This window comes from Saccostrea echinata, unplaced genomic scaffold, assembly GCF_033153115.1.
Source record: "Saccostrea echinata isolate AGI-Se365-2 ecotype Australia unplaced genomic scaffold, CSIRO_AGI_Sech_v1 ptg000029l, whole genome shotgun sequence".
NCBI classification, from domain to species: Eukaryota; Metazoa; Mollusca; class Bivalvia; order Ostreida; family Ostreidae; genus Saccostrea; species Saccostrea echinata.
Window position 1 is genome coordinate 32,968,362 of NW_026889778.1, and position 14,390 is coordinate 32,982,751.

Below are 14,390 nucleotides of genomic sequence, written 5' to 3' on the forward strand. Positions count from 1 at the left end.
CATTCTGGCCCATTAAGGTCCCTTATTACGCAACATATGATCAAAACTTTACAATATAAAGCTGCAAAATATTAATATGAACATTTCTGCTTCAGTAATTCATAGCAAAATATTGAACATTAAAAAGTTATAGATAAAAGACTTTTGGCCCTTCTGAGCCCCTAATTTGAGGGGTCAGTCCCTTTTTCTTGATATCAAATAAAAGGTCTTGTGATTTTGAAGACTTTCTGTTCAACAACTATTCAGAAATTTCCTTTCGTTTAAGAGATATATAGAATAACAATATTTAGGGGCCAGCCCTCCAACTCCTTAATGGGGATGTCTTGCAAAAAGTAAAAGGGTGTATATTGTTTAGAACATTATTCTGAACATCTTTTGTTTAATATTGCTTATCAAAATATTTCTCCTTTTCGAGATACAAAGTGTCAAAGATTTAGCATTCTGGCCCCTTATGGCCCCTTATTACGTAACATATGATCAAAATTTTATAATATATAGTTGCAGAATGTTAAGATGAACATTTTTGCTTCAGTAATTTATAACAAAATATTGATCATTAAAAAGTTATAGATAAAAGACTTTTGGCCCTTCTGAGCCCCTAGTTTGAGGGGTCAGCCCCTTTTTCTTGATATCAAATGAAAGGTCTTGTGATTTTGATGACTTTTTGTTCAACAACTATTCAGAAATTTCCTTTCGTTTAAGAGATATATAGAATAACAATATTTAGGGGCCAGCCCTCCAACTCCTTAATGGGGATGTCTTGCAAAAATTAAAAGGGTGTATATTGTTTAGAATATTATTCTGAACATCTTTTGTTTAATATTGCTTATCAAAATATTTCTCCTTTTCGAGATACAAAGTGTCAAAGATTTAGCATTCTGGCCCCTTATGGCCCCTTATTACGTAACATATGATCAAAATTTTATAATATATAGCTACAGAATGTTAAGATAAACATTTTTGCTTCAGTAGTTTATAACAAAATATTGATCATTAAAAAGTTATAGATGAAAGACTTTTGGCCCTTCTGAGCCCCTAATTTGAGGGGTCAGCCCCTTTTTCTTGATATCAAATGAAAGGTCTTGTGATTTTGATGACTTTTTGTTCAACAACTATTCAGAAATTTCCTTTCGTTTAAGAGATATATAGAATAACAATATTTAGGGGCCAGCCCTCCAACTCCTTAATGGGGATGTCTTGCAAAAATTAAAAGGGTGTATATTGTTTAGAACATTATTCTGAACATCTTTTGTTTAATATTGCTTATCAAAATATTTCTCCTTTTCGAGATACAAAGTGTCAAAGATTTAGCATTCTGGCCCCTTATGGCCCCTTATTACGTAACATATGATCAAAATTTTATAATATATAGCTACAGAATGTTAAGATAAACATTTTTGCTTCAGTAGTTTATAACAAAATATTGATCATTAAAAAGTTATAGATGAAAGACTTTTGGCCTTTCTGAGCCCCTAATTTGAGGGGTCAGCCCCTTTTTCTTGATATCAAATGAAAGGTCTTGTGATTTTAAAGACTTTTTCTTCAATATGTTTTAACAAAATACTTCTATTTAAAATGTTATTATCAGAAATGTATCTAAAATTCACTCAGAAATCACGTCCTAAATTTTGACCCCTACCGAGCTTCCATACTTTGCACTTCCGGAAAATATGAAAACCAAGGTGCACATCTAGAACATGTCCTCTATCACCACTGAAAGTTTCAACACTCTAGCATTTGTCGTTCCTGAGTTTTTGTGCAGACACAAAGTCTATCTAAAAATCGATCAAAGGGCGATAACTTCTGACCGGAAGTGATTTTTCAAAAACTGACAAGGCGTTATAAACTTCAGATACCAACGCATTAACCCTGAAAATTTGAAGCAAATCGATCGAGCGATCTCCGAGAAATCTTCTGCACAAAATCGGTAAGGAAAAAAAAAAGAATAATAATGATAATAATAATAAGAAAAGTGAAAAATCAACAATAGAATAATAGAAGGGTCTTCCGCAGAAGACGGAAGACCCTAATAAGAAAAAGAAACAATACAATAATAGAAGGGTCTTCCGCTGAAGACGGAAGACCCTAATAATAACTAGTTATAATTGTAACGGGGACCGTTACAGATGTTCCCCAAACGCTCCCCAACACCCTTTTGGTGTCTTATTTCCTGTAAGCTTCATTAAATAAGGCAATGAAGTATATTGATCGTTTTTTGCATTTCACGCGTGCGCACGTGCATGCATGTGCAGGGTGACCATGTCATCTCATCTATACTATAAAAGCATCTTTATATTCTCAGTATCAAAACATTCCATCAAAAAATATATAAGTTCCGGCTATATCAAGTATATTGGTCATCTTAGCATTGCACGCATGCGCACCTGCATGCATGTTCATAATGACCATGCCATTTTGTCTACACTTATAATATGTCTGTTTATTCTTAGTATCAAAGCTTTTCATAAAAAAAATATAAAAGTTATGGCTATATTAAGTATATTGGTCATTTAACACATTGCACGCGCGCGCATGTGCATTCATGAGCATGATGTCCACATCATCTTGTCTACACTTTTAATATATCTGTATATTCTTAATATCAAAGCTTTTCATAAAAAATATAAAAATTACGGCTATATTAAGTATATTGGTCATTTAACACATTGCACGCGCGCGCACGTGCATGCATATGCATGCATGCATGCATGTGCATGATGACCATGTCATCTTGTCTACACTTTTAATATATATAAATATTTTGAGTATCAAAGCATTTCATCAAAAAGTATCAAAGTTACGACTATATCAAGTATATTTGTCATTTTACGCTTTGCGCCTGCGCACACGTGCATGCATGTGCATGTTGACCATGTCATCTTGTTTTCACTTCTAATATATCCTTATATTCTGAGTATCAAAGCATTTCATCAAAAAATATAAAAGTTACAGCTATATCAAGTATATTGGTCATTTTACGCATTGCACGCGCACGCACGTGCATGCACGTGCGCGCAAAATGACCTTGATTCCGCATATCTACAAAACATGCCTATTAACTCTAAAAAGGTTTCACCTCAATCGGATGAGTAGTTGACGAGATCACTCGCGGACAAAAAAGTACCCAGGAAGAAGAAGAAGAAGAAAAATAATAATAATAACTAGAAACTCATTGCGAGCAATGAGAGGTCTTCCGTCTGATTTTGAAAATAAAAACGAAAATCCAAGCTGAAAAGGTGATAAAAGAAATTCAGACACTCTGGAGATTTAACCCTGGTTGTCAGCGTGAAATCCAACGTGCTAACCATTAACCATTCACTTTTTTGCATCACTTCCTGTCACGACCGGAAGTAACGACGATACAAGATTTCCTCGCAAATCAAATAAAATGATGACTGACTATCAGTTCTGAAAGTTTTAGACTTCAGTCGTTTACTGTTGCCGAGCAATATCGTGAGAACAAATTCTAATTCTGAGGACAGGTAAACACGCGACCGAAAGTGAATTTTATAAAAAAAAAAAAACCTGACGTTTCTCTATACATTTGCAGTATCTACAAAATGCATAAAAACATTTCAAGTACTTTATCGTTAAGCAATATTTATGAGAAAGTTAAATATCGAAATAACATAGTTTATCATCTAAAACCGGAAGTTGACGTTTTTGTTTCCGGTGGAAACTAACATATTTCAATACGGCGAAAGATATGCAATAAAGTGATGCTAACTTCAATTTAAAAAAAAAAAGTTAAAATTTTTGATTTCTTTGATCACTTCCTGTGACGACCGGAAGTTACGACTGACGCGTTTAACCAAAATGGTTTTGCCTACTCCTCAAGGTCTGCTGCTCATATAAGTATGGTGTTTTAATCTTTTACCTGTTTTTGAGATCTCACTCAGACAATATTCTCATTTTGAGGACAAAAAAACACGCGACCGGAAGTGAATGTTTGAAAGATATTTGAGGTTATTCTAGACCTTTGCATTCTGAATAACATATATAAAATTCATAACAAATACATTATGTATAAAGAATATTTATAGGAAAGTAAAATACGCAAATTTTGTAGTTTTTCTCTTATAACCGGAAGTTGTCGTTTTTGTTTCCGGTGGGACCAATATCTTTCGAATCTGCGAAAAAGATGCAATAAAGTGATGCAATTCTTAAATAAAAAAAGAAAAGTTGAAATTTTTGATTTCTTTGATCACTTCCCGTGACGACCGGAAGTGACGGCTGACGCTCTGAACCCAAGTGGTTTTGGCTACATCTTAAGGTATGTTGCTCATATAAGTCTGGTGTCTTAATCTCTTACCGTTTCCGAGATCTTGCTCACACAACTTCTCATTTTGAGGACAGAAAAACACGCGACCGGAAGTGAATTTTTGAAAGATATTTGAGGTCACTCTAGATATTTGCTGTCTGAATAACATATTAAAAATTCATTTCAAATACTTTATCTACAAAAGATATTAATGGAAAGAAAAATACTTCAATTATGTAGTTTTTCTCTTATAGCCGGAAGTTGACGTTTTTGTTTCCGGTGGGACCATCATATTTCGAAACTACACAAAAGATGCAATAATGTGATATAGGATTTAATTCAAAAAAGGAAAGTTGAAATTTTACGATTTCTTTGATCACTTCCGTACACGACCGGAAGTGCCGACGACGAACGAAAAGGCGATTCCACAAATTAAAATGTCACGTTCTATGCTCTCCAATAAGTCTCCAGTTCATATCTTTAACCGTTCTTTAGAACATTCGCGGACAACATTCCATTTAAAAATCAGGAAATTGCCCGTAACTTGGAACCAGAATGGAATTTTCCAAATTTTCCTTGTGATGAACAAACTTCATACAATGACTAATTTTTCCTGAAAGTTTCACGTAAAACCACTGAATAGTTTTCGAGAAAACGCCTGCACAAAATTTGGTCAAAAAAATAATAATAATAATAATAATAATAAGAAACAGTAGAATCACTATAAGGTCTTCCGTGAAAACGGAAGACCTTAATAAGAAACAGAGTAAAAACAATATGTTCCCCAACTTCGTTTGGGGAACATAATAATAATAAGAAACAGAGTAAAAACAATATGTTCCCAAACTTCGTTTGGGGAACATAAATATACACCTCACTACATGCACTATGTTGGAAAGTGTCCCATTAAAAACAATAAAATCAATTTTACAGTATACATTTTTTTTTTTTTGCTGATATAAGAGCAAACAACTTGTGTTACAAAAATGCACAATCATGATGCACAAATGTGAATTTATAGCAAAAATATAAATATAATTGAATTTCTTTTTCTGTTCTTTAACACCACACAATTGTTTTTAAATGTGCCACGTATTTCCCAAGGATGGCTTTACATGCAAATTAAAGCTTCCTGATTGGTCAGTTGCATCATATATAACATGTATAAGGGAACGTCCCAAACATTTGTAACGTGTCGAGCGGAATGTTAGCTTCTATCGGGGGTCGTACCTTGTCATTTCAAGGTTTTGGGGATGACTTCGATATAACAATTTTTCTTAATAAATGATTGGCAAATGATTGACAACAAAGGCCTGCAAATATATACAAATAATATGGCCTAACCTTATCTAGGTTAATAATCACGACAGTATGAAATAATTAATCAACTTGTTACAAATGATTGTGTTAATTACAGTGGGTAGACTATCCCTTTCACTGGCCAACCTCGGACTGACGCTTGTACTGCAGCCTTATTCAGGACACAGTCAGTACAAGTGACAGCCCTTCAACTGCTGTGCACACTGCTAGCCTTATTCAGGCAGACACACTGCGCACAACAGCCTGGTCGCCAGACAGGTCAATTAGACGAATTACAGGTGGCTAACCTCCCTTGCTGGTTAGCCTCTGAGTGGCTTGCCACTCGAAACACAACAGCCTTTTTATAACTATTCTTGTTGACCTTACTTTCTCATAAGGACAACCTCTTCTGTAAGCTGACTTTATTTTATAGTCTCACTTACCACTGTTATGTTCTATCACGTCTTTGCGGTCTTATACTTCACACAGCTTGCACTGGAAAGGACTGTCTGTACCGGGATTCAGCCTTTATATACCTTTTAACACGGAAGTTTACATCTGCAACATTACAGCTAAACCCGAATGGTCATACTATAAATTTCCGGAATATTACACTACCCACGCCTCCGATGACATGCGTCCCGCATGCAAAGTCAATTGATCAACAAATTTTTTTTTTCCGACAAAACTGTATTAATATGGTTGACCAAATAAGCAACAAAACAAGAACAGCAATAAAAATAACAAACAAAACTGATGAACACTATCTGTGTTAAATATAATTTCCATTGAAGTTACTGGAACATGTCAGTTATAAATCATTCTTTCTTTGGCAACAACTTTGATATCTGCCTCTCCTTCACGAAACTTTCTTGTCGTTCTGGTCACAACTTCTCTTTTCTTTGGGGATGTCTGTGTATAAACGTCGACTCCACTACTCTCTACAGGGGGAACTGCTGGTTCCATATCAACCTGGGTTGCTTTGTCCATAAGAATAATCTTCTTTGGAACAGGGATCTCCTCCAAACTTGGTCTTTTTCTTGCAAAAGGCAAAGTCGGTTGGGTCTTCTTACGGAAAAGTCTTCCTTCTAACAGATTGTCTTCTTTCTTCTCCGGATCCTGTTTCTCCTTCTGCTCATCAATATCATCTTCTTCATTCTCATCACTTGAGCTACTACTACTCGATGAGTCTGCAGAGGATATCTCGCCTATAACTTCACCAGGGTCCTGGTCCAACCAATCTTCATTTGCGCTTTCCTCATTTTTGTTTTTTTTCATTCAACGAACCACCTGCCTTCTCCTTACTTTGCTCTTTTGCGCCCAGTTTGATAAGTTCATCATTAGGTCCTAAGCCAGGATGACATCGTTTGATGTGTCTCTTGAGATTGAGTTCTCTAGTGTTGGTAAAATCACAGGTTGGACACTCAAAAACTCTCATGGCGCATACCATAATGTGTTTCTTGAATTCTTCTTCTGTTCTTGCAGGTTCCGAACACATTGGACACCGCCGATATTCATTTCTTGGTGTTGTCTTAGTTTTAGCCATCACTAAAAATATACATATATAAAAACTAGATAAGCTTCCTAATACAATTTGTAAATGCATACTAGAGAGATAATTACAAATCTGTTTCATAATCATGCAACCAACTAGGAGGTTTGCGATCTCTACTAGGGCGATGAGACACTGGTAGTTCTTCATTAATGCATGAATCAACATCACCATTTATAGGACCAGAGTCGTCAGGAGTTTTACATGTTGGCAACGGTTCGTCATTTTCACCTGATAAAATTTGTGCATGCTTTTTGCGCATTCTGTCAACATGGATAACCTGATCTGATCCCCTCGGACCGCAATTGACAAGATATGTCAAGTCGGACATTCTTTTAACCACCTTAAATGGACCTCGCCAATAACTTGTAAACTTTGGTGATGTGCCTGGCTTTCTTCTTGGGAAGAAAACATAAATCTCTTCACCCGCTTCGAAATGATGCCATTTCAATTTCCGATCGTGGTAATGTTTCTGCCTGACCATCGCCTGATTCATTCTTGTTCTCACAAATTTATGAGCATTTTCTAGACGTTCTTGTAAATACCAGGCCCATTTATTGTTTGGCACCTCTTTAATTGATGGGGGCATCTCATACATCAAACCCAGTGGTGTCGACACCTCTCGCCCAAACATCATCATATTTGGTGTCATTCCTGTTGTTTCATGCACCGAGCTTCGATATGCCATCATTACAAAGGGAAGATGGACATCCCAATCAGTGTGGTGCTCATTGACAAAACCACTTAGCATTGTTGTTAACGTTCTGTTAAACCGCTCCACCATTCCGTCCGACTGTGGGTGGTACGGAGTGGTGTGGGTTTTTTGTATGTCCAACAGTCTGCACATTTCTTTGAAAAGATTGCTTTCATACTGCGGACCCTGATCAGAATGTATCGTAGCTGGTACTCCAAATCTTGATACGACTTCTTCGACAATCTTTGTAGCAACAGTTTCTGCCTCCATGTTTGGCAATGCAAAGGCTTCCGTCCACTTTGTAAAGTAGTCTGCCACAACAAGGATATATTTATTTCCATTGGATGTCATTGGCAGTTCGCCTAAAAGATCAGTTGCCAGTCTTTCCATTGGATACCCCGTGAAGACTAAATGCATTGGAGCTTTGTTGGTTTGTCCTGGTGCTTTTCTCTTGGTGCACACTTCACAGCCGGCAACATAAGAATGAACATCTCTTTGGAGACCTGGCCAATAATAGGATTGACGGATTCTCGCAAGTGTCTTGTGAATTCCAAGGTGGTCTGCTGTCCTTGAGTCATGGTAATGTTTCAAAACATTCCATCGTTCCTGCTTTGGGACAATGGCTTGTAATGTATCCTGTTTTGTAATAAGATCTGACCATCTTCTATATAACATTCCATTTTCAATGACCAGTCGGTCCCACTGAGAACAAAGGGATTTAACAACAACAGATTCGGACAAGATCTCATCATTTTTCGGCTGTTTCCTCCGTTCCAGCCAATCTTTTACCTTTTTGATATCCTTATCTTCATCCTGAAGACATTTTAAAGGTTTCTCTAAGATCAACATGTCTTCAGCCTCAAGCTTGTTAACAGTCTGGTAAGTCGATTCATTATGGCTGACTTTACACTGTTTACATGGCACTCTACTCAGACCATCCGCATTACCATGTAATCTACCTGGCCGATGTTCAATTGTAAAGTCATAGGTGGATAAAATATCCATCCACCGCGCAAGCTGCCCTTCAGGGTCTTTAAAGTTCATCAACCATCTTAGGGCGCTATGGTCTGTCCTTACCGTAAATTGTCTGCCATACAAGTAATGTCTAAAATACTTGATGAAGTGTACAACAGCCAGAAGCTCTTTTCGGGTAACACAATACTTTCTTTCGGATTTGGAAAGGCTTCTGCTGGCAAAGGCAATTGGTCGTTCAAGACCATCTTTTACCTGTGACAATACCGCGCCGATTGCATATTGACTGGCATCGGTATCCAAGATGAATCTCTCATTAAAATCTGGATGAGCGTAGTCACGGTGTCTTTGTCCGATTCTAATGGCTGGTTGGCCTCTCTCAAATAACCCTTATCTTCTTGAAGACGTCTTTCAGCAGAGTTAAATGCATCTAACTCCACGGCATGGCGTATTGCATCATTCAGATCAACTGGCCTGACTTGTTTGATGCGGATTCTCATGTTGCTGTCCTTCAGAGCATCAATAAATTGCTCTTTCGCAAGGGTTTCTCTAACCTCAGTTGGGGCAGTTGGATACGCTAGGTTGGCCAGCCTGCGTACGTCCAGCCCAAGTTCTGGCAATGTTTCGGAAGCCCACTGTCTCCTCTCTCGTAATTGTGCCCTATACAACTCTGTTTGGTTAGGTGGCAAAAAGCGCTCTTCCAGTGATCTGGATAATAACTTGAAGTTACATTTTTCTCCTTCTGGAAGACTGCCAAGCACCGCCTGTGCCCGACCTCGTAGGGAAACAGCTAAGTACATGCCTTTCTCAGAGGTCGACCAACCATTCAACTCAGCACATACATCAAAATGAGATTTAAAGTCTAGCCATGAGGTAGTGCCATCGAACTTGTCTGGCTTTACATGATTACCCTTGTGCTGATCAATATTTGTCCTTACATTAGGTCGGCGTGTGGTAATATTTGTAAACAGAGGGTCATCTTGCCTATTTCTAACATATGGTGTGCTTGTAAAGGAAAACCTATCTGGAGCCTTGTCATCTGACCCATCTACGCTAATGCTGGTATCAGGCCGTCTATTTTCAGATATATCAGTAGGTTGAGTGGTCGTCCTAACAGATTTAGGTCTCGCACCCATTGCCTCATAATATTCATCATCTAAGGTTGTCCGCCTACTTTCAGGTAAACCTGAATCTCTGACGTTCTTTGCTTTACCTTCATATAAGCTAGCCTGAATCTTACTTAGCTCTCTTTCAATTTTAGTAAGGTCATCCATGCTATCCATACTAACAAACAAGAACAATGGTTATCGGTAGCTACGAAATTTAACAAACAAATTATAAAGAAAAAAAAATCAAGCACCCCAAATCCCGACGCTGCCACCAAATTTTGTAACGTGTCGAGCGGAATGTTAGCTTCTATCGGGGGTCGTACCTTGTCATTTCAAGGTTTTGGGGATGACTTCGATATAACAATTTTTCTTAATAAATGATTGGCAAATGATTGACAACAAAGGCCTGCAAATATATACAAATAATATGGCCTAACCTTATCTAGGTTAATAATCACGACAATATGAAATAATTAATCAACTTGTTACAAATGATTGTGTTAATTACAGTGGGTAGACTATCCCTTTCACTGGCCAACCTCGGACTGACGCTTGTACTGCAGCCTTATTCAGGACACAGTCAGTACAAGTGACAGCCCTTCAACTGCTGTGCACACTGCTAGCCTTATTCAGGCAGACACACTGCGCACAACAGCCTGGTCGCCAGACAGGTCAATTAGACGAATTACAGGTGGCTAACCTCCCTTGCTGGTTAGCCTCTGAGTGGCTTGCCACTCGAAACACAACAGCCTTTTTATAACTATTCTTGTTGACCTTACTTTCTCATAAGGACAACCTCTTCTGTAAGCTGACTTTATTTTATAGTCTCACTTACCACTGTTATGTTCTATCACGTCTTTGCGGTCTTATACTTGGCACAGCTTGCACTAGAAAGGACTGTCTGTACCGGGATTCAGCCTTTATATACCTTTTAACACGGAAGTTTACATCTGCAACATTACAGCTAAACCCGAATGGTCATACTATAAATTTCCGGAATATTACACATTTATAGCACATCCCTCACAAACTCCAACTTGCATAAGGCTAGAAGTTTGAAACCAACCATAATAATTAATGCACCATGCAAATATACATGTTCTACATCACATAAGCAGTACATTTTCTTTATTCCCCGCCATCATCCATACCATTTGATCCCTCTCCTTCCCCACCCCCATTGACTGTTGTTGTGGGTACACGTTTTGGGACAGTCATTGTATATGTCTATTTCTGTAATGAGGGCTGTCCCTTGATGCATTTCCCAGCAGCCCTCATCTCGTAGTGTTTGACGATGTCCTAATCTGAGGGAAGAGTGGCACTGAATGCTGTGGTCTGGCATCCACGTTCCAGGTAATCCCAAATGGCCGTCGTCGACTCCTCTGGGATTTTAAAGTCCCTGTATTGCTCTCCTGTCATCCGTATGTGCTGTAGTTTTGGCAGTAAAACGCAGTCAGCATAAGTCAGGGTTGATCCTGTCAAGAATGGGGTCTCATTCATCTCCAAATGACTATTCAAATTTCTAAGGTCATGCATGCAATAACTTCTTCCCATCAGAACTAGGGTTTTGTAAGAATAAGTTAAAATTCTTATATAAATCCTCAAATATTTTCAGAATAGCAGTATTGGCCTGTTGTGTTCTATACAGTTTAGGACAGTTAACATTTTTACTCTCAAAGAATTTTCCCACATCATCATAATTGTCATACACGATGTCAGTTATATCCTGGCTATTGACATTCTGCCCACTTGTTCCGATCACAACTGGGAATATTCTGCTTTGGACCTTGTCTTTGAATATTTGCCTGAACTGTGAAAACTTTAAAGCTTGCGTTCTTCTGTTCAGTCAAGAGATATAGGCAGTCATGAACCACTGCTGGCAGATTGGACAAGATCCTTTCATTCCTCCATCAATGCTTGAAGCCTTAATGTAGAGTTCAAATTTGGGTTTTGTGTCCTCCTCAGCCTCTTCAGCCTCATAAAACGGTTTTCGTCACTCAGTTTGTCCTCCCTATGACGAACTGCCTCGCCCAAAATTTCAGCGATTCAAACAATAATATCTAATCAAAGTACATAATGTGCTATTGGGAGTTGAACTTCAATAGATTGTTATAGTTAGTTTTAAATTCTCTTAATTCTAAAACTTTAATGTAACACTATCATATGTTCGGCAGTGGCGTATATTCCATATAGGCAAAAAGGCTATAGCCTACACATCATTTCTCAGAAATAAAAATTTGGTTGAATAAAGGGGCGGGGAGTTGATAATAAATCGTACTTATTAATTTTATTTTGTTGCAAATGCCAAAAAAGCATTCTTAGCAATCCGCACTTTTATACCTATCCGATTATGTTAACAGTTTTGCTTTATATTTAAGGACAAAACTATTCCCATAGCTGGAATTTTTAGCCAAAGTTTAAGTGTTATTAATATTATGTCTGTATCAGAAAATTTCATCGAAAGCAATAAGTGCAGGAAATGAAATTGATAACTTGAAATATATTTGGTTAGTAGGAAATTAAACGTATTGTTCGAATTTTGATTATTCAGTAAGGAAGTTTTCATATTTTCTGAGCAGAGTATAGGGATATGTAAAGAGTTCTCAGTTTTGTTAAATGGTCTTCATATCACGATATAAACTGAAAATATGTCTACAATATTGTTTTTACTGGTCAAATTAAAATTGCAGATCTCTAGGTTTGCAAAAATGCTTCCTTTGAACCCCCCATACCTACCGAGAGGGAGTTCCTTGCCTACTAAGTCATCTATTTAGGACACCCCCCAAAAAAACCCCTAAACTACCCAAAAGGGGGGGGGGGCAACTTCCCAAAACCCAAAATAAGCACAAAAAAAGAGAAAAAAGTTCAAATCCTGAATTTGTAAGTGCGCGTCCCTACAGCTACAAAAAGTAGGGGGGGGGGGACATTTAAATGCCAATTTAGTTTAACAGAATACTATACTCAGTATTCTCCCTCCTCCCCCCCCCCCCCCGCGTTTTGCGTGTCGGTTTAATACTTTTTCAAGGTGATTTTTTTTTGGGGGGGGGAGGAAAATAGAATAATTGAGGTTTATAACCAATTTTTAATATGAAGACTAAGTTAAACCAAAAAGATTTTAATATAACAGTATACTATGATATCAAAAGAACATAACCAATCCAAAATGTCTCTGGTTTAATTAAGTTGGTTCAAATACATAAATCTGTAATTTTTTAATGCTCACTCAATAGTTCTCCATATATCCCATGCAAATTCTGTAAGTTTTCATTGATCTTGTTTGAGATAATATAATACTATTTTTGCCAGGTACTGGTATAATTTGTATTTGTTTATAGCTAGATTTATTACATATCATGAAATATATGGAAATAACAAACAGCATTCAAGCTCAAAAGTCCATTAAACAATACAAATTTTTGAGCAGATCGAGCAAACACGGACCTCCAAAACATCAGAGGTGGGATCAGGTGCCATGGAGGAGTGAGCATCACCTGCCGACCGGTCACACCCGCGTGTGCTCCTTGTCATGATCGGGAAAAAACGGAAAAATCCTTCGACAATTCAGTGTGTAAATAATGGCCTAACAATTTGTATGAAAAACGTCAGTCAGCATTTGACATAATGATAAATTGTATTGCTGACAAGGTCATTGTATCGACCATAGAACTTACGAATTGATGACTTTAAACGAGACAGCTGATATTCTTGTTTCATCAACTTGTTTGTCATTAACTTACCTTATTTTAGAAATTGTTCACACGTAGAGCATGCTCTTGCGTATAGAATCAACTGAGAGATATAAATCCCGTATGCAGGTGATGAAGGTGTATTGCTGCATAAGAATTAAAGGGGTTCAGTGATGTGTGCAGAGTTTAACAAATTGAACACACCCGGCGAATCGTAAACATTAACAATAACAGAGCTCGTGCCCTTTTTACAAAAACAGTTTATGTTTCCCGGTGTGTTCAATTTGTTAAACTCTACACACATCACTGCGCACGGACTGACAATATTGCATGGTGAATTGGTTTTGCTTTCTCACTTTTCTAATCTGAATTTTCTGAATTACAGTTTTTATACTTTTCATTGATATACAAAAAATTTCTACTTTTCTTAAGTATTAAGGATAAAGTGTAGTTTGTGAAAGTGCAATGATGTGTCAATCAAACGCGTCCTGAAATTCGTGTAGTTTCAATAATTTCCAGATAAAATAAGTTTTTTAAATCATATTTTCGTGTGAAATGCTATAGCAAATATAAGTCACAATATTATACAGAAACTTCAAATCTGTGTCCAAGCCCCTTTAATGTCTTTTTCTTGTAAAATATCCAAATATAAAGCAGATGTGTCAGACTCTGTGGTATCTTTTATTTCAAGCTCACTGGGATATATCGTATCGACATAAGAATGAAAATAACCATTGTTAGCTGACAATACGTCGTCGGTATATCTAAATGTCGAGCTGAAGGCCACAGCAAGTGTTTTCTTCTTTTCATGTAGAAG

General features: G+C 37.3%; 1 protein-coding gene and 1 pseudogene across 1 annotated transcript; both read right to left on the reverse strand.

Annotated features, from left to right (window-relative positions):
• Positions 1-6,367: 6,367 nt before the first annotated feature.
• On the reverse strand, positions 6,368-7,106 carry LOC133195210 (RE1-silencing transcription factor B-like). The gene is made up of 2 exons (XM_061331068.1): positions 6,866-7,106; positions 6,368-6,750 (listed from the first exon to the last, which is right to left on the reverse strand). Exons 1-2 carry the CDS (start codon positions 7,104-7,106, stop codon positions 6,368-6,370), a joined length of 624 nt encoding a protein of 207 aa, XP_061187052.1.
• Positions 7,107-10,939: 3,833 nt separating this feature from the next.
• On the reverse strand, positions 10,940-11,880 carry LOC133195211 (chloride intracellular channel Clic-like; annotated as a pseudogene).
• Positions 11,881-14,390: the final 2,510 nt, after the last annotated feature.

Excerpts from the sequence above, each read along its gene's own strand:
- LOC133195210 (XM_061331068.1), bottom strand. The coding sequence starts at position 7,106 with ATGGCTAAAACTAAGACAACACCAAGAAATGAATATCGGCGGTGTCCA. Across the intron at positions 6,751-6,865 it reads ACTGGGCGCAAAAGAGCAAA|ACTCATCGAGTAGTAGTAGC; the intron begins GTAAGGAGAAGG and ends TATCCTCTGCAG.